The sequence below is a fragment of the Dermochelys coriacea genome, chromosome 6 (assembly GCF_009764565.3).
Source record: "Dermochelys coriacea isolate rDerCor1 chromosome 6, rDerCor1.pri.v4, whole genome shotgun sequence".
NCBI lineage: Eukaryota > Metazoa > Chordata > Testudines > Dermochelyidae > Dermochelys > Dermochelys coriacea.
In genome coordinates this window covers 18,408,571-18,429,337 of record NC_050073.1, presented here as the reverse complement: position 1 = coordinate 18,429,337, position 20,767 = coordinate 18,408,571, and the positions used below count along the sequence as shown (strand labels likewise).

Here is a 20,767-nt window from a genome sequence, read left to right as displayed (position 1 = left end):
CCTATAAAGGGGCACATAATGAGGCTTTCCTGACAGTGTCAGCTTGACCCCAGACTTCAGTATTCTCCTCTTTCTTCTCTCCTTTCACACAAGTCCTGGATTTCATGACCTGACCAGGTTCTGTCATCCTGCATGGGTGGAGGGGCGGATGCAGATAAAAGGTATGTGAATTTAGAAGACTCTAGCAAGGAAAGCGAGGGGAGGAAAGAGGTAGAAAAGAATAAAAAATACTCACATCTTTTCTTAACCTAGAGCCTTATCTGAACAGTCTAAATTCTGTTTAAAAATTGACATCTTGTGTGAAGGTTAGGGACTTTCTTGACAAAAGAGACTTCATTTTTTTTTTTTTTTTTTTTACTAATTTCAGTAGGTCATCATGTTTTTGTCAGTGAAGTTTGTACGGAAGAAAGGACATTCTACTCTTTCCTAGCGATGACAATACTTGTAGCTTTGCTCCATTGTTTTCTGGGTAATAATTTGGTTGCATCAGTAAGCATGTGATTACCAGGATTCCTACAGTACTTCAGAAAAAAAGTGTACATAGCTCGTGAATGTCTTGTGCCTAAATGGGCTTGTATCCTCTCTTGTGACATAGTGGCAGTTACAGTTAAGGTGTACAAGCAAACAAGAGGTTTAAACAAGAGGTGCCTGGGAAATATTTCCCACCTTCACTTGACAGTGTCAGAGTCTCCTGACTTTCAGGGGAAACTATAAGGCCTATCTATTCTCCAGGGTTCATAGAATCATAGAATCATAGAATATCAGGGTTGGAAGGGACCCCAGAAGGTCATCTAGTCCAACCCCCTGCTCAAAGCAGGACCAAGTCCCAGTTAAATCATCCCAGCCAGGGCTTTGTCAAGCCTGACCTTAAAAACCTCTAAGGAAGGAGATTCTACCACCTCCCTAGGTAACGCATTCCAGTGTTTCACCACCCTCTTAGTGAAAAAGTTTTTCCTAATATCCAATCTAAACCTCCCCCATTGCAACTTGAGACCATTACTCCTCGTTCTGTCATCTGCTACCATTGAGAACAGTCTAGAGCCATCCTCTTTGAAACCCCCTTTCAGGTAGTTGAAAGCAGCTATCAAATCCCCCCTCATTCTTCTCTTCTGCAGACTAAACAATCCCAGCTCCCTCAGCCTCTCCTCATAAGTCATGTGCTCTAGACCCCTAATCATTTTTGTTGCCCTTCGTTGTACTCTTTCCAATTTATCCACATCCTTCCTGTAGTGTGGGGCCCAAAACTGGACACAGTACTCCAGATGAGGCCTCACCAGTGTCGAATAGAGGGGAACGATCACGTCCCTCGATCTGCTCGCTATGCCCCTACTTATACAACCCAAAATGCCATTGGCCTTCTTGGCAACAAGGGCACACTGCTGACTCATATCCAGCTTCTCGTCCACTGTCACCCCTAGGTCCTTTTCCGCAGAACTGCTGCCGAGCCATTCGGTCCCTAGTCTGTAGCGGTGCATTGGATTCTTCCATCCTAAGTGCAGGACCCTGCATTTATCCTTATTGAACCTCATTAGATTTCTTTTGGCCCAATCCTCCAATTTGTCTAGGTCCTTCTGTATCCTATCCCTCCCCTCCAGCGTATCTACCACTCCTCCCAGTTTAGTATCATCCGCAAATTTGCTGAGAGTGCAATCCACACCATCCTCCAGATCATTTATGAAGATATTGAACAAAACGGGCCCCAGGACCGACCCCTGGGGCACTCCACTTGACACCGGCTGCCAACTAGACATGGAGCCATTGATCACTACCCGTTGAGCCCGACAATCTAGCCAGCTTTCTACCCACCTTATAGTGCATTCATCCAGCCCATACTTCCTTAACTTGCTGACAAGAATGCTGTGGGAGACCGTGTCAAAAGCTTTGCTAAAGTCAAGAAACAATACATCCACTGCTTTCCCTTCATCCACAGAACCAGTAATCTCATCATAAAAGGCGATTAGATTAGTCAGGCATGACCTTCCCTTGGTGAATCCATGCTGACTGTTCCTGATCACTTTCCTCTCCTCTAAGTGCTTCAGGATTGATTCTTTGAGGACCTGCTCCATGATTTTTCCAGGGACTGAGGTGAGGCTGACCGGCCTGTAGTTCCCAGGATCCTCCTTCTTCCCTTTTTTAAAGATGGGCACTACATTAGCCTTAGGTTTTTCAGAGGAAGGAGAAAGAGTACATAGAGTAAGGAGACAGCTAATAAGTGAGTGGAACTTAATAATAATATCCATATTGTGGTGCAATAGGACTCCATTGTACTAGGTACTTTCCAAAGAAATATACATTCCATGCACCAGAGAACTTAAAATGTAGGATTTAGAAAATATATAAAAAGGTGACTCAACAAATGGGGGAAGGGTACCAACATACCAGTGTGTATGGTAACACCCATTGTTTCATGTTCTCTATGTATATAAATCTCCCCACTGTATTTTCTACTAAATGCATCTGATGAAGTGAGCTGTAGCTCACAATAAATTGTTAGAGTAGCAGCCGTGTTAGCCTGTATTCGCAAAAAGAAAAGGAGTACTTGTGGCACCTTAGAGACTAACACATTTATTAGAGCATAAGCTTTCGTGAGCTACAGCTCACTTCATCGGATGCATTTGGTGGAAAAAACAGAGGGGAGATTTATATACACACACAGAGAACATGAAACAATGGGTTTATCATACACACTGTAAGGAGAGTGATCACTTAAGATAAGCCATCACCAGCAGCAGGGGGGGGAAAGGAGGAAAACCTTTCATGGTGACAAGCAAGGTAGGCTAATTCCAGCAGTTAACAAGAATATCTGAGGAACAGTGGGGAGTGGGGGGAGAAATAACATGGGGAAATAGTTTACTTTGTGTAATGACTCATCCTTTCCCAGTCTCTATTCAAGCCTAAGTTAATTGTATCCAGTTTGCAAATTAATTCCAATTCAGCAGTCTCTCGTTGGAGTCTGTTTTTGAAGCTTTTTTGTTGAAGGATAGCTACTCTTAGGTCTGTAATCAAGTGACCAGAAAGATTGAAGTGTTCTCCAACTGGTTTTTGAATGTTATAATTCTTGATGTCTGATTTGTGTCCATTCATTCTTTTACGTAGAGAATGTCCAGTTTGGCCAATGTACATGGCAGAGGGGCATTGCTGGCACATGATGGCATATATCACATTGGTAGATGCGCAGGTGAACGAGCCTCTGATAGTGTGGCTGATGTGATTAGGAACTATGATGGTATCCCCTGAATAGATATGTGGACAGAGTTGGCAACGGGCTTTGTTGCAAGGATAGGTTCCTGGGTTATTGGTTCTGTTGTGTGGTGTGTGGTTGCTGGTGAGTATTTGCTTCAGATTGGGGGGCTGTCTGTAAGCAAGGACTGGCCTGTCTCCCAAGATCTGTGAGAGTGATGGGTCGTCCTTCAGGATAGGTTGTAGATCCTTGATGATGCGTTGGAGAGGTTTTAGTTGGGGGCTGAATTGGAATTAATTTGCAAACTGGATACAATTAACTTAGGCTTGAATAGAGACTGGGAATGGATGAGTCATTACACAAAGTAATGCATCCGATGAAGTGAGCTGTAGCTCACGAAAGCTTATGCTCTAATAAATTTGTTAGTCTCTAAGGTGCCACAAGTACTCCTTTTCTTTTTGCGAATACAGACTAACACGGCTGCTACTCTGAAACCTACACAAAGTAAAACTATTTCCCCATGTTATTTCTCCCCCCACCCCAACCCCCACTGTTCCTCAGATATTCTTGTTAACTGCTGGAATTAGCCTACCTTGCTTGTCACCATGAAAGGTTTTACTCCTTTCCCCCCCCTGCTGCTGGTGATGGCTTATCTTAAGTGATCACTCTCCTTACAGTGTGTATGATAAACCCATTGTTTCATGTTCTCTGTGTGTGTATATAAATCTCTCCTCTGTTTTTTCCACCAAATGCATCCGATGAAGTGAACTGTAGCTCACGAAAGCTTATGCTCTAATAAATGTGTTAGTCTCTAAGGTGCCACAAGTACTCCTTTTCTATTTGCGAATAAATTGTTAGTTATGCTCAAATAAATTTGTTAGTCTCTAAGGTGCCACAAATACTCCTTTTCTTTTTGCAAATAAATTGTTAGTTATGCTCAAATAAATTTGTTAGTCTCTAAGGTGCCACAAGTACTCCTTTTCTTTTTGCGAATACAGACTAACACGGCTGCTACTCTGAAACATACCAGTAGTATCTGCATAGGTTGATAGCTGGTGTTCTTGGTAGTCATGTGGTCTAGCTGATGTCAGATAGCAGTGCTTTTTAGCAACTGGGGCAAAGGTAATTTTTCAGGAAATTTCTGGCTGTAAGTTTGTATTCAGTTCTATATTATTGTTAATATCGGTGCCTAGTATGTTTGGTGATGGATTTTATAAATCCGAAAAAAAATCATCTTACAATTTGAACTGCTAGACAACTACTAATTAACTTTCACATATAGTACAGTATAGAGGTGCTAAAAGCAATCTGCTTTAAATCAAGGGTTCTCAACTTTTTCGTAGGCTATGTCTACACTGTGCACCTTACAGCAGCATAGCTGTGCCACTACAGTGCTAGTGCCACTCTTATCAGCAGGAGAGAACTCTGCTGCCGACAAAATAAAACCACCCCCAACAAGGGGCAGTAGCTTTATTGGCGGGAGAGCATCTTCCGTTGACAAAGCATTGTCCAGACTGGCGCAAAATCATCACTTGAATGTTGAGAGAGTGCAGCAGAAAGTTCTTATTTTGTTTATTTCTCAGGGAAAGTGATCTAGCAAAAAAATTGAAATTCCTTCATATATTTGCCTCATCCCCTGAAATCAGCCACTTTCCTCGTTCAAGAAACAATGTTCTGAACTGATCTGTATCCTACAAAGGAGTGGTTTTGTTGGAATAACCAGTTGAGACTATGGAAGTGTAGCTTAGTTTTTCAAAATGCTAGAATACAATTTTATGTGTAAGTGTAGTTGATACCAATTAAAGGTGTATTTTGGAGACCTCGGATAGAATTAGATGCTCAGTGAATTACAAACGAACAAAAATTCTCCATTTGTGGATTATTTTTATGTCAGCAAAGGAGCTAGAGTCTGGCTCAGTAATCCATGTAAACATTTTAAAAACGAAGGTAAAGAGACTTGTGCTCACAACTTACTGTGCAGGTTTATTGCACTCAGTTCTCAGGTTCTTGCTTGGTTTTGTGTGGTTCCTTGAATCCTGATTTTTATATGGATGAAGTAAATTACCTTACCGTTAACTTGTCTGCTGTCTGACAGGAGGGTACCCTCTTTGCTTGCAGCAGACATTGCTGTCTAGACCATATACTATGCTTTTAAAGACAAACGGCTTATTTGTTAAGGCAGCCCAAGCTTTCAAAACCAAACCCATTGCAAATAGTGACCTGTCAAGTGTTAGATTGGATAAACTGAAGAGAAAAATTCATGGTCAACTGAGCAAATATAAGAGAAAGATTGCCTGATGTTTTAGGTGAAAGAAAATAGTTCAGTTTTAGGTTATGGTTAGAAGAGCAGAAACTCTTACCAGTAAACTACACAGAGATGCTGCAGATGACAAAAACAACAAAAAATCCCTTAATTAACAGCCATTGTCACAAGTAATCTGCACTGGTGCTAAAGAACATGGTTCAGATTTTGTTGCTGCAGATAGATGACTTGAAAAATGGAAAACGGTGAATGAACAAATTGAAATCTGTATCTTCACAAAGTAAAATTGAACTGCTGGACTAACAGCCACGTTCCATTAAGTATAACAAACAGGCATGTGAGCCTGTGTATCAATCCATCATATCTGTATTGGTTGGGAAACATATCCCAGCTTAGATATAAAGATCTCATTTTTGTAGAGCAGGTTTTCATATTTTCTTTAACACAGCTGTCACATTAATTAAAAATCTTAAACATATGCATTTTGACACATTTCATTATTCTGTGGTGCCTGGCTTTGTGCATGATTCCAGTTTCCTTGACTCAAGACTAAAAGCAGAATTTTTCTCCCTGTTTTGTAAAGAAAAAGCTATTTGGATTTCAGAGTAGCAGCCGTGTTAGTCTGTATTCGCAAAAAGAAAAGGAGTACTTGTGGCACCTTAGAGACTAACAAATTTATTAGAGCATAAGCTTTCATGAGCTACAGCTCACTTCATCGGATGCATTTGGGTTGTATTAGTTAGAGTGGTCAAGAACTTTTTGTCAAGAATTTTTTCTGGGGCAGAGGTAGTTTCTGCAAAATTGACGTTGATTTTTGTCCCAGTTTTTTTTATTTTTCTGATGGAGAAAATCTGAACTAAGTTTCGTTGTATGTCCACCCAAATCTAAATATTTTGGTTTGTTGACTTGACTGGTAGCATTTCGTTTTGAGTCCATTTGACATGGAACTGCATCTGCCTGAGCTGTTTTTGGGCTTCATGGAAGTTGTACTCCTGGTGCCTCATTCCATCTTTCTCTTTTATGGACCGGGTTCCCTGGCTAAACTAAATCTCCCATGATGTACTGTGACCACCCCTCTGCCTCCCACCACCCCCCGGCTAAACTTCCCAAGTGCATCATGAGAGTCCCATGTACGTGGTGCATTATGGGATATTTAATCTGTCCCTTGGGCCTGGCCTGCGTATGAGACTGGAGGCATGAGGCCAGTACAGTTCAGTGTATAACCAAGCCAAAGCTAAACATTTTGATTTGTTTGAATGTTGTATCATTGTTCCAACATATTTCGTTTCAACATTTCCAAATCGGAATTTTTCGCATCATACTGTTCTGTGAAAATTTTGGTATTTCTGCTTGTTGTTTAGATCTGGGGTGAATATAAATGTCAAAATATCAGAATTTCATGTGCACAGGGCCGGATTAATGCAGAGGCTTTAGGGGCTGTAGCCCTTAGGTTAAGGGGGGGTCAGCGGGCCGGATGCGACACCAGTCCTGAGCCTCGGCACCCCTCCCCAGGGGCTGGAGCCGCGAGCACTGGCACGCCGATGTGCCCCTGCAGCCCCTAGGTGAGGGGCGTTCAGGGAATCTCTGTGTGCTGCCCCAGCTCCGCCGCTCCCATTGGTTGGGTACCGCGGCCAATGGAAGCTGTGGGCGCGGCACCCGCAGGCATGGGCAGTGTGCATTGCACAGAGTGGCCTGGCCCCTCTGCCTAGGGGTTGGACATGCCGGCCACCTCAGGGAGCAGAACAGCACGGAGCCAGGGCAGGCACGGATCCTGCCTTAGCCCTGCTGTGCTGCCAACCAGGAGCCGCCCGAGGTAAGTGCCTCCCGGCCGGAGCCTGCACCCTGCACTGCTTCCTACACCCCAACCCCCTGTCCCAGCCCTGAGCTGCCTCCTGTACCCAAACTCCCATCAAGAGCCTGCACCCCGAACCTCCTGCTGCACCCCAGCCCCCTGTCCCATCCCTGGCCCCACCACCCCAGCTGGAGCTGCACCCCCTTCTGCACCTCATTTCCCTGTCCCAGCCCTGAGCCCACTCCAAACCCCCAGGGACTTCACAAAATCTAGTAGCCCTGGGCCCACAGGAGAATTAACTCGGCCTTGCATGTGGGGGCAGAAATTCTGATTTTCATCCAGTTCTAGTTATGGTTTAGCTTTCAAACCTTGTTCAGATTATCAGAACAATGACACATTTGTGAACCTACTTTTGTTTGGTGTAGCAGCCGTGAACTGCTCTAAAATAGTTTTGGGACTGACTCCCCCAAAAATTATGAATAGATCATATTAAAAAGTAAGTTATATTCTAAAGTATTTCTATTACTTTCAACAGCTTAAAGCACAACAAATAATTGTTCACTAGAAAACAGTCTCAAATAATTATGTGGGTAAAGAACTATAAGCTAGGACACCTGACTTCTATTCCTGAGTCCTCTGCTGATGGGCTATACAACCTTGGGCAAGTCACAGGCCCAGATTTTCAAGTGTCCACTAACTTTAGGACTTCCATTTTGGGTCTCTATCCTGAAACTTCTCAAGGAGCATCCAAACGGCCCTTTGGAAAAGCTTGACCTCGGCCCCTATCTCTGTAACATTCTACAAAATGGGATACCAGCCTGATTCCTTGGAGTTGTGTGCCTTAAAATATTAGTGCTTCTAAAGTATATTTAGAACTCTAAACAAGGTGCTTTTTGAGTGCAGAGTAGTAGGAAGGAATGTTTGGTACCGCTGCTAGTGGACTGGTGAGTTATTCAGCTACTGCAACATGGCTACAAGTAAAACATGCAGTACCTTCATCTCTAGAGCAGAGAGACAGGTTGACAGTAAGTAGGGCTGTGTTAAAAAGCCTTATCCATCAAGATAGTGGTGAAGTATTGTGGGAAAATCAATTAGACAATTTTATAAAGCGACTAAAACAAACACACACTAACAGTGAAGCCACCCTGTTGGAAATCTTCAAAATGCTATAATTGCCTGTTTAAAAACTGACCTAATAAAGAAGCAGACAACAACAGAGAGACTATTAATATAGGAAGAGTCTGCTTTATATAGATTGTTTTCAGACCACTTTGTGAATCCTTCACCAGCCATACGCAGGACCATATACAGGAATGAAAAGTATGCCTGTGAAATAAGTGTTGTGTATGTACCCCATGTACCAACTGTTGTGTATGAATAGGGCTAGATTCTGCAAGTCTTATTCAGGTTGCATATTGTCTTACCCCACTAGTAATCCCGTTGACTTTAATAGGAATATTCTTTGAGTGAGGTACTATGCAAGCTAAATAAGGTCTGCAGAATCTGGCCCTGCAATCTTTGGAGTAAAAATTGATTTGATGTTTCATTTGCACTTTTATTATTGTGCCATTTCTTTCCCAAGACACTCTGTGCTTGTCATCCTTTTACTGGATGTTCTGTCTTTGTTTTATATCCAGCTTTAAAAAGCTGGGGAAATAAATGCTAGATTCTGCAATGCATAAGAAAGTGGTACAGTGGGATACAACTTTGCCTTCTTTAAAAGTTAGTAATTTATAGTTTGGCATCCTAATAGTGACATATTTGAATATAGGAAGCTTTATGTTGAGAAACTGGAGGGGGAATGCATCTAACAATCACAGCTGCACTGGATTTCTGCGTTAAAAAAACCATCTAAATGTTTGTTATTATTATTATTTCATAAAGCAGGGCTCTTGGTTGATTTGAGGGATGCTCTGAAATACTATATTTAAAGACTAATATGTAAAATGTGATAAATTACAACCCTTCTGTACTTGCAATTTTACAAGCCATTGCATTTTGGAGGGTCCGGTGAGGGAGACTTAACATTCTTGGTATAGTTTTTCTTTATTTTAACCAATTCACTTTCATATTTTATTTTCAAATGTTACAGTTGAAGAGGTTGCTAATCAACAGTGCTGAGGGTCTCAAAGCTGAGTTTAATAGCTATGAATATATTCAGTAATTTTGCAGGCATTTTCTTCCAAAATTTCTCGAGGATCTTTGTACCTTCTGAGACTGAGCTAAGTGTAATTACCTCACTACTTTAAACCTATTCTTGTTTTGTTTGCTTTTATAAAGATCTTCCTTCACAAACTGGAACAGAGCAGGGCAAAGTACTTGACACTAGCTTGCTCCTGCATCTGCAGAGTAGAACGTCTCCTTTGCAGGCACTTGTACTCATAAACCAAAAGCTGAAAAGTATGTGATTGCAAGAAAGAAACTGATTATATGCATTTGCATTCAGAGCTATAGAGGGGCTATCATGGGTGTGTTAAGTGAAAGATTTCTTTGAGTGTAGGACTTGATTGCTAAGTAGGGAGCAGTTTCTTCAGGTTGTTTCCCATATTTTGTTAGATCTCTACAATTTCAGTTCTTTATACTGTTGGGCACACTTCTTCACTTTGTTTCTTTGTGAGGTGCCAGTCATTTTAGTGGTGATTGTAAAATGGAACATTCAGATGCAAGACTCATCTTTGACAACAATTTCACAAATGTGGTGCAGCCATCAAACATTTGCCATTATCCCTTCTAGCCTCTACCTTTCTTTCTTTGTATAGCTCATCCCATCACCTTGTGCTACAACACACACTTTAGGAAGGCTGTATCCTTTTCCTCCACAGTAGAATCTATTTTGCTCAATCTTGTTTTAAAAAAATGAATCAACAGAAAACATCCCCATCCTGAGATCAAGCATTGAAATTCCTCCCCAGAGAAGGATTGGTTTGAGAAAGTTATGTTCAATTAAAAAAGGAGGAAGTTATAGTTGACATTGAAATTCAACATTAAATAGAATGTATTACTAGGGTGCCAACTTTCTAATCGCACAAAACCGAGCACCACTGTCCTGCCTCACCCCTTTTCAGAGGTCCAGTTCCCCACTCATTCTATCCCCCCCCCCCCCCGCCCTCGCTTGCTCTCCCCGCCCTCACTCACTTTCACTGGGCTGGGACAGGGGGTTGGGGTGTGGGAGGAGTGAGGGCTCTAGCTGGGGATGCAGGCTCTGGGGTGGAGTCAAAAATGAGGGGTTCAGGCTACAGGGGCTCTGGGCTGTGGTGGGAGTTGGAGTATGTGGGGGGTGAGGGCTCTGGGGTGGGGCCCGGGATGAGGGGGTTGGGGTGCAGGAGGATGCTCTGGGCTGGGGCCGAGGGTTTTCGAGTGTGGGATCAGGCTCAGGGCTGGGGTAGAGGATTGGGATGTGGGAGAGGGTGCAGGCTCCATCTAGGGGTGTGGGCTATGGGTGGAGCTGGGGATGAGGGGTTTGTGGTGCAGGAGGGGGCTCAGGGCTGGGGGTTTGGGTGTGGGAGGGAGTATGGGCTGCAGGCTCCAGGAGGGGGCTTTGTGGCAGGAGTGCAGACTCTGGGAGTGCAGACTCTTTTATAACCATAGGAGGGGCTCGGTATAGCTTCAGCCAGTTTAAAATAAAATGCTACATGCGGATACTCTTAATGCGTCTGTGCATATTTCAAATTTAGTAGGGGATGAGCCTGTAATTTGTTTTTCTTATTTGCTTGTCTGATTAAGTTTGTAATTAGGCACATAGTTGCTGCTACTGCTGCACTTTTTCTTTTTAATAGCTTCATGTAGATTTTACATACTTTTTTCCAGATAACTTTGGTGTTGCAGAGAGCTTGCTTCAGCACAGCATTCTTTGCTGGAGCAGTAGAAAAGGGGATAATCTTCAGGTCTGTCCATTTCTATAACTGGGGTGGAGGATAAGTGTTTATCAGTCAAGTGCTTGTATTGACTAAAAAGATGACAAAGGGTCTGATTTTGACCTCCTGATGCATCCGTGATTCCCAGTGCACAAAGACTTCAGAAGAGGACTCCAAGGAGAAAAGAAGAGAAACCTGGGAAATATGTGTTCAGTGTTCATTTCTCTTTCTCTAAAGATTAAGCAGAAGAAAATGAAAAACTGGGGAGTAACTTTATTAAAAAATGACGTTGGCATTTGGGAGTCCTTACATGCTTAGTCACTTAGGGGCTTTTAGAAATGTTTCCCAAGAACTAGAAACATTACAAAAATAAACAAACAAATAGATACATCAAATAAAAACTCCGGTTTCAAAATTAAATGAAGCTATATATTTTCCCCATGTATGTTCTTTACCAAAAAATATGGTACTAGAGTTTTTTTAAATATGTTTGTATTCCAGACTAAAAATGTTATGCTTAAAGATAAATATCTTCTTTTGGGAGATATAGATCACCAGTTTTTTTTCTCCTAAGGTATTCCAGTGCCATGCTGTTTTTCACACAGCAGTAAGACGTGCACAGCAACTGCCATAAATCCTGAGAATCTTTCCCTTGGACTCTGTATTTGATAGCTGAATGTGCTGCAAAGCACACTATGTGTGGGCCTAGCCATATTGGTATTGGTCATAGGTCCATAGCTTTGACAGGACTGACTTGAAAGTGCTCGATCATGGGTAAGCATTTGGCTTCTCATTTATTCCATAGAAAGCAATGCTGAGGGAACAATATTTCAACACGACCCTGCCATAAGGCTCTGTAACCAAGCAATGTCAACAGTATGTAAGAATAATGGGTTGTGTCTGCAACTGCTATATGTGACCACTTCTGTTTTGGCATCTGTGCCTGACTGTAATTTATAGATGTTCACTGTGCATTTTGAGTCTCTTATATTGTAGGTGAAGCTGGCAGCGACGCCTGTCATCAAAGCTGCCCAACATTCCATTATATGAACATGTTTTGTGTAGTTTGTAACTTCGTAAAACTTTTAATTGCTCAAGCTGAAATTTTCCATTCCAGGCGCCTGCTGTACACTGATCTTTTAACAGTTCGTTTCAGAGAACGAGGCTTGGGGGAAAATGCACTGTTTTGCTAAGGTTAAATTTATAACTGGGAAGACATTCTGGCAGCTCCATGCTTTGGAGCAGGCACTTGAAATTTGCAAGATGCTCATGAAGGGGTCAGATTCTTTTGCTGTCTCCATGAAAATCCACCCACATTTTTCATTTGCACATGTTCAGTAGAGCTTTGTTAGAGGTTGCCCTCCAAGTTCCGGCTGCTCAGTCTGCACTGAGCGTACTTCAGATCAGGATTGCAGCAGCTGAATGGGACTTTGTAATTTTCCTATGGTTTCCAGGGACTGCTGTGGTGCCAGGTAACTCAAGCAGGTTAGAGAGGGGATAGCAAAAGGGGAGCATGTTGGGGGGATAGGAACAGAGAGGGGTCAGGCCAGAGGTGAAGGTGGGGAAAGGAACAGGTGGGACAAGGATAGAAGGCTGCAGGGAGAGGCATGCTAAGGGATGGGCAGAAATGTTTCTACCCACTAGAGAACACTCCCCTCCAGAACCTGGAACAGAATCCAGGATTCTGCTGCTGGCTAGAAAACAGTCGAGAAACCTTTTGGCAAATTTTCTCATCCTCCTTCAAGTTGCAGTTCTAGGTAGCAATAGTAGGCTGTTATCCTCTACCAGTTATTCAGTTAGCTTAAGTGGTAGATAGGTATATGCTGTGGATCTGAGGGTTCCAACTCTGCTGCTGACCCATATGGGGTCAGTTTGATTCCATATCATGGAATTTAATTTTTTCAGTTTTTTTAACTTTTGAAAACCATATACTAAAAAACTGTGACCCGTGTGTGTGAATCATGATAGGCTTTAATTTCAGATCACATTTATATTTTTCCAGGACCCATGCCCCATTCAGTATACAGGATGGACTGGGCTCTGGCGATGAATCAGGTTTGCATAGTGAATGAAGCTGTTGTCTGTTTATATATATATATATATATATATATATATATATATATATATATATATATATATAAACAAAACAACCTTTCCTCCCCAAAAAGCTCTGCCTCGTTTGTTGCACAAGTGGAGTATCAGATGAGGCAGGGGACTGCAGGAAGAGAGGGGATAGTATCTGGGTAAGGGCAGTTGAAATCTGTCTTGGAAAACTGGATTATATCCCGGTCTGTATGTCAGAGTTTCTATTTGGTGCTGCACAAGTCATTTAAACCAAACTTTTCACAGATGATCTCATTTTCTGGATGGCCAGTTTGAGACATCTCAAGTCTGACTTGTGGAAGTGCTGAGCACTCTCAACTGCAACTGAAGGTAGTCATAGCTGTGCTTTGAACATAGCATTTCTATTGCACTTGATAAATACGGTGAAAAATCAGGTCCTGTGTTTCTCAAGTTGGGCACCCACAACTAGTGGATAGTTTTGACAATTTTGGCCTTAATCTTTGTGACCTGTTTCCCTGTCTCTAAAATGGGAATAATACCACTTACCTTACTGTTGTTGTGAAGATAAATTCATTACTTTTTCTGAAGCTCTTGCATACTGTGGCAATAAGCATCCCAGAGAAGCCCAGGAGTATTATGTTCAGTGCAGGTCTGCACCGTATGTGCTAAATGCAGCACATTAATGAGCAACTGTGTTAAATAAATAAATAAATAGTTGTGTGTCTCATTTGGGTTATATAACTAACCATATAACATGTATAGATACGCACGCGCGCACACACACACTAGAGCTATCAAGCAATTAAAAATAATTGTGATTAATCGTACTGTTAAACAATAATCCAATGCCATTTATTTAAATATTTTGGATGTTCTCTACATTTTCAAATATATTGATTTCAATTACAACACAGAATACAAAGTGTACAGTGCTCACTTTATATAAATTTTTGATTACAAATATTTGCACTGTAAAAAAAATAGTATTTTTCAGTTCACCTCATGCAAGTATTGCACTGAAGTCTCTTTATCATGAAAGTTGAACTTATAAATGTAGAATTATGTACAAACAAACCTGCATTCAAAAATAAAACAATGGAAAATTTTAGAACCTGCAAGTCCATCTAGTCCTACTTCTTGTTCAGTCAATCACTCAGACAAACAAATTTGTTTACATTTGCAGGAGATAATGCTGCCCGCTTCTTATTTACAAGGTTACCTGAATGTGAGAACAGGCATTCGCATGGCGCTGTTTTAGCCAGCGTCGCAAGATATTTATGTGCCAAATGCGCTAAAGATTGATATGTCCCTTGATGCTTCAACCACTACTCCAGGGGACATGCATCCATGCTGATTACTGGTTCTGCTCGATAGCAGTGTGGACTGACGCATGTTCATTTTCATTATCTGAGTCAGATGCCACCAACAGAAGGTTGATTTTCTTTTTTGGTGGTTTGGGTTCTGTAGTTTCTGCATCGGAGTGTTGCTCTTTTAAGATTTCTGAAAGCATGCTCCACACCTTGTCCCTCTCAGATTTTGGGAGGTGCTTCAGATTCTTAAACCTTGGGTCGAGTGCTGTAGCTATCTTTTTAGAAATCTCACATTGGTACCTTCTTTGCGTTTTGTGAAATCTGCCATGAAAGTGTTCTTAAAATAAACAACATGTGCTGGGTCATCATCCGAAACTGCTATAACATGAAATATATGGCAGAATGAAAGTAAACCAAGCAGGGGAAATACAATTCTCCCCAAGGAGTTCAGTCACACATTTAATTAACACATTATTTTTTTCACTAGTGTCATCAGCATGTCCTCTGGAATGGTGGCCGAAGCATGAAGGGGCATACGAATGTTTAGCATATCTGGCACGTAAATACCTTGCAATGCTGGCTACAAAAGTGCCATGCAAATGCCTGTTCTCACTTTCTTGTGACATTGTAAATAAGAAGAGGGCAGCATTATCTCCTGTAAATGTAAACAAACTTGTTTGTCTTAGCGATTAGCTGAATAAGAAGTAGGACTGAGTGGACTTGTAAGCATTGAAGTTTTACATTCTTTTGTTTTTGAGTGCAGTGATGTAACAAAATAATTCTACATTTGTAAGTTGCACTTTCGCAATAAAGAGAATGCACTACAGTACTTGTATGAGGTGAATTGAAAAATACTATTTCTTTTGTTTATCATTTTTACTGTGCAAATATTTGTAATAAAAAATAATGTACGCTTTGATTTCAGTTACAACAAACAATACAATATATATATATATGAAAATGTAGAAAAACATCCAAAATATTTAATAATTTTCAATTGGTATTCTATTGTTTAACAGTGTGATTAAAATGGCGATTAATTGCGATTAATTTTTTTAATCACAATAAATTTTTTTAGTTAATCACGTGAGTTAACTGTGATTAATTGAAAGCCCTAATACACACACACACACACACACACACACACACACACACACACACACACAGTAGGCTGTGAAGGTTGCTATTTGTTACATTTCTGGTTTTAAAAAATCATGCATGTTTACCACTCTCTTTAATACTGTTGGAATTTTTAGCACAGAAATTAGAATTTGTTATTCTAACTTCACATGTACAAAAGAAGACTCATGTGGATCAGCATGGCTTAGCTGGTCCAAGTCCTACGCCAGAACTTGTGCTGTTATAACTATTAATGCTGCAGTCCTGGAATGGGGCAAGGTGCTAAGTGCTGTCCTGGAATTTAAATATGAAAAATTAGCTCTCTGATGCCCATGTTTAATGATATCCAAATGGAAGTTCAAGATTCTATGGCACTTTTCAAAAAAAGAACAAGGATCTTAGTCCTATGTTACCTTTCAGTGAAAAACTAAATGTTCAAGACTACCGTATAAATCAGCCCTTGCTGACCTTATAGTAGCTACTACAGTATGTTTGCTGACAGTTACTGAACTAGCACACTCTAAGTCACTTCAACATTAAATGCACCAGACAAAACTAAATTCCCTTCTCTTGTAAAAATGCCATTTGAATCATAGGCCGGCTATGTACTAACGCACAATTAAGCAGAAAACCACAGCGGAGAGATGGAAATATTCTGTGTGATAGTGAATGCTGTAATTGCATTTGGAATAATATTTGAAGAAAGGGGAGAATAAACCTTTATCAAGCTCAGAAATAAGAACCATTTTCTTCTTTTAAATGTATAGTTTGATGGGATTTCGGGACTAACAGGTCGGGATAACGGTTGATGGAAATCTGTTATGCCATCTTGAACTTGGGTGATGGAAACTTTGTATTTAAAAATAAAAAGATTTAAAGTCTATTTTTTCCCTGTAAATGTTGTTCAAAGCAGAGAAATTTCTGCTATAATGAGTCCTATGTTATGGAAGAGATGGTTTTAATCAACCTTGCAGAAATAGAAATTCAGAATAAGAGTAGTCTTTATTAACATCACCTTTCTGCTCTCTTGTTGCCTACTTGGTTAATCTGCAGAGACCACTGTAAGGTGATGCACTTGCAAGCGGGGATTTGATTTCAAATCTGTGATTGTCTGTAGAAAGAAGGCAGTACCTCTTGGAAATGGGATGAACTATCAGTCAGTAACAACTCCAATGTCCAGTCAGAAAATATATTTAAAAAGTTACATTCTGCCTTCTGGGCAAAGAAGATTCATGCTGAAAAGAGGCAGGAGGATATGCAAGAGAAAAATGTATATCTATTATAATTATATAGGTCCCATGACCATAGTATCTGAATGTCTCACAGTCTTTAATGTATTGACCTAACAACATGCTGGAGAGATAGGGAATGCTATATCCCCATTTTATAGATCGGGAGCTGAGACACAGAGAGACTGAGTGACTTGCCCAAGGTCACATAGGAAGGAAGTCTGTGGCTGAGTAGAGAGTTTAATGTGGGTTTCCCAAGTGCCAGGTTAACCCCCAAACTGCTGGACTATCCTTCCTTTTTGATTAAAATAAATCCTTCCTGAAGAAGCAGGTTTGATTTGGACTCCACATTCAGATTTTGACATGATTAGGTTCTGCCTGTCTTGCAAGGACACCAACAGTGACAGATGGCAAGTGTGTCATTTCTCTGAAGGATGGTACCCAAACAAGTGAATCGAACAAAACAAAACTTGAAAAATGTCTTTCATGGCGCTCTGTGCTGACAGGAAGCACAGTACATATACAAGCAGCTCATTTTGAAAAGAACTAACTTACACTTTTAGGAAATGGGCTTTCTGCAGGGTGTAGCAGTCTTAAATGATTGATCTTTTTGCTGATGTAGGGGCCTATAGGTAAATATTATGTACTGCTAGCTGGGGAGAATTTGGTTCAAATCCCTGGTGTCAGCGTCCTAGAAACAGATCTCAAATGTGCTCAAGTACCAGAGTGGGTATGCTATAATAGTTGAATAATGAAAATACATATATGAGTAAATTCAACAGTTGCTAAAAAAAAAAGGCATATTTGGCTATCTATTTAGCTGGTTGAATGGGCTGGAAAAAAAACTGATTTGGAAAGGATATATTAGACCGTTGACGAAGGATGTTGTTGAGTAAACTATTAATAAATATTCAGCCTGCTCTATACATATGCCACTTGGGGTGGATAAGTAGCTTTAACATTCTTTTAACGGTTTAAACTTTTCTCTAGAATAATTATAAAACTAATTTTATACCTGTGATTTTAATTTATAGGTACATTGAAACCCTGAAGGAAAACAAACCGAAAATTGTTTGGGATGAACAAATAGCTGAACACTCTTTGGAATACAAAAAGTGAGTGACAGTCATTTACTTACTGCTCTGTGAATATTCTTGGGCCTGGGTCCCATATACACTGAATTACTACTTCTATAATATGTTACTGAATTCAGCATGCTGACAATCTGCAGTTTGTCAGCTATGTCAGCCGTGAATAGGAACATAAGAGTGTTTCAGGGGAGAGAGATAAGGCAGGGAAGGGTGAATCAAGTAACAGACGTAGCTAAAACAAACTTTAGCACTTAAGTCTGGTGGATCAGATCTTCAGAAGTATTTTGGGTATGCAGAGCATCCCTACCTAAGTTATCTGTCAAGCCTCAGTCAGACCAAAAGTCTGAGATGCAACCTCTGAGCTGGTGAGTGATTTGCCATAAGTCTGACAAACAAAATATATGAGCAACACCTTTAGGAATAACAGAGCCTGGCAGACTCAGCCTTAGTGTTAAGATCTGTCGAACAGCAGACTCAGAAATAGACTGGGCCCAGTGAAGAGTAATAAAAATGAGGAGCCATAAAGGGATTTGGAGAAACTAAAAAGACCAGGACAACTGCCCTAAAAAGAGCATCAAGAGGTATACAAAATAACAAAAGTTGTAGAGGATAAATAAGGCTATTGTCCTTTGTCATAATAAAGGAATAAATAAGTGCATGATACTAGAAGAAAACCATTTTAAACAGATAAAAGGAATAATAGAAAAATCTTGCTAAATCCCTATTTGTTAACCTTGTAATAAACCATCAGTTGCGTGTGTATCCTCTTCTTTTGGCAAAGATAATGAAACCAAAATGTGATTACTTCTACAAAATTATATCAGTATATTTTCTAATATATTATAATTTATATAAGATGCACTAATCCAAATAAACGAATGAAGTAAATTTTGTAATGCATTGTCCTCGCAGTAAAAAAGCATCTTCATTCTTCAGTGAACAATTGATTTTTTTTTTTCCCCATGAAACTTCTTGGGTGAAACATTTTTTAAAATGCTCCCTTTTTTTAAATGTGGCCCTGTCAATTTGACTTTTTTTTTTTAAGCTAAATCACCAGGGTTGCCACAAACTTCTCTCACTTTTTTAGACTTAGGATACTTTTCAAATTTGCATATAACTGTGAGGAATTATTCCCCATATTTTTCATAACTCAAATCAGCTGCTCAAGGAGAAGCTGACAGAATTGTTGAGATTCATCAGCTAATTCAGCTCTCGGGTATTGCTTCCCTGGCTCAGTAGCCTTCCTTGTGTATTTCCTTGCTTGGTTTCTGACTTTATAAACCCCTTACCAGAACTTAATCCACTCTTCAGCACCTGTTCCCCACTATCATCCATGCCCTGTCCCAGCCTTTCTGCAACTAAGCAGCCATACTGGAGTGTAAAGTTTTTTTGTATTTTTACCTTATTTAAAGAAGCTTATAAAATTGTTCCCTCTTGAGGAATTTTGATATAAGATAAATTAATAACATATAGATGTGGATTTGTGTTGCTCAAATAGATACATACATAATCTTCTGCATTTGTTGGTTATACTTTCTTTGAAAAGGACAACATGCAGGAGGTTTAATGATATTTAACTGTTAAATGACTAGTTTTTGAATTTTTTCTGTAACTCTGTAAGAGAAGGCCTCTGATCTATCATCTCTCATTTTGAATTCTTTGGTATGCTGTTTTGAAATTACTTTGTGTATGTCCAACAGTTACATTTTTCTTTGTATTGCGTAAAAAATCAGTAAACAATGATCCATGTTTACAACTTCTGCATGCAAAGTCCAACTGAAGACCGAGGGTTTGTCTCCATGAAAACTAGCTTGTGATATGCTGGGGTGTGTATCTGCTCTGTGTGGACCCTGTTGATGGGTAGTAGCAGGTCGCTAATGTGCTTTGAGGTTAGTCTGCAGCAGATTAGCATGGGATATAACAACACCCCAGCATGCCTCTAACTAAATGTTTGTATAGAAGTCCTTTCTTTTGCGGTAGTTTTGGCACCTGAAGATGGAGGATTGCTCTCAAAAGGCAAATCTGAGATCCTGTACTTGAATGGTTGGCACAATGGCATTATTTAACTCAGTACAGCCACCCTTCCAGGGTAGCGCCTAGCAAATCAAACTTGGGTCAAGGGAAATATAGTCAACACTACATAACCTAACTTTGGAACCGGTTCTTTGAACATTCTTATCTGTGAGCCTTTTGGAAGTGAGAATCAATCAGAGAGTACAGTGGGCCTGAAAATCCTTCTCTTCCTGACTTACTGCCAGCTGCCTGATTGACAACTGTGAGGATCATCCTGTCTGCACTGGTTTAGCCAAGCTGCAGGAAAGAATTAGCATCTTCCCATCCCCACTTCCACTTTTTTCAGAGGTTTAGCTAGAGTGAATGTTAATATGATCCACAGCAGAAAATATGCTTCACTAGTGAAGTATGTCACCTGGGAATATATTGCATGTCTTCAGTTGCTAAGGCTATGTCTACACAACTGCGGTAAGTTGACCTACGCTACGCAACTCCAGCTATGTCAATAATGTAGCTGGAGTCGACGTACCTTAGGTTGAGTTATCACGGGGTCTACACCGCGTGGGGTTGATGGGAAAAATTCTCCCATCGACTTACCTTACTCTTCTCGTCGGGGGTAGAGTACAGGGGTCGACTGGAGGGTGATCTGCTGTCGATTTGGCAGGTCTTCACTAGACCCGTTAATTCGACTGCTGGTGGATCGATCTCAGAGCATTGATCCCGGCTGTAGTGTAGACATAGCTTAAGAAGAGACCAACCTACATGCAAAGACACTGAAATACTGTATCACATCATAAATCTTTAAACACTACACATATCCCAAAGATCATTTGTGTAACATGCAAAGAATG

General features: G+C 40.6%; 1 protein-coding gene across 5 annotated transcripts in view; it reads left to right on the top strand.

Annotated features, from left to right (window-relative positions):
• CHID1 (chitinase domain containing 1) overlaps positions 1–20,767 on the top strand; it is a 353,433-nt gene that overhangs the window by 253,213 nt on the left and 79,453 nt on the right. For all 5 annotated transcript variants that reach the window (XM_043517843.1, XM_043517842.1, XM_038407227.2 and 2 more), the window contains exon 11: positions 17,847–17,927. In XM_043517843.1, the coding sequence (XP_043373778.1) occupies positions 17,847–17,927 (81 nt within the window). The remainder of the gene's footprint in view (positions 1–17,846; positions 17,928–20,767) is intronic.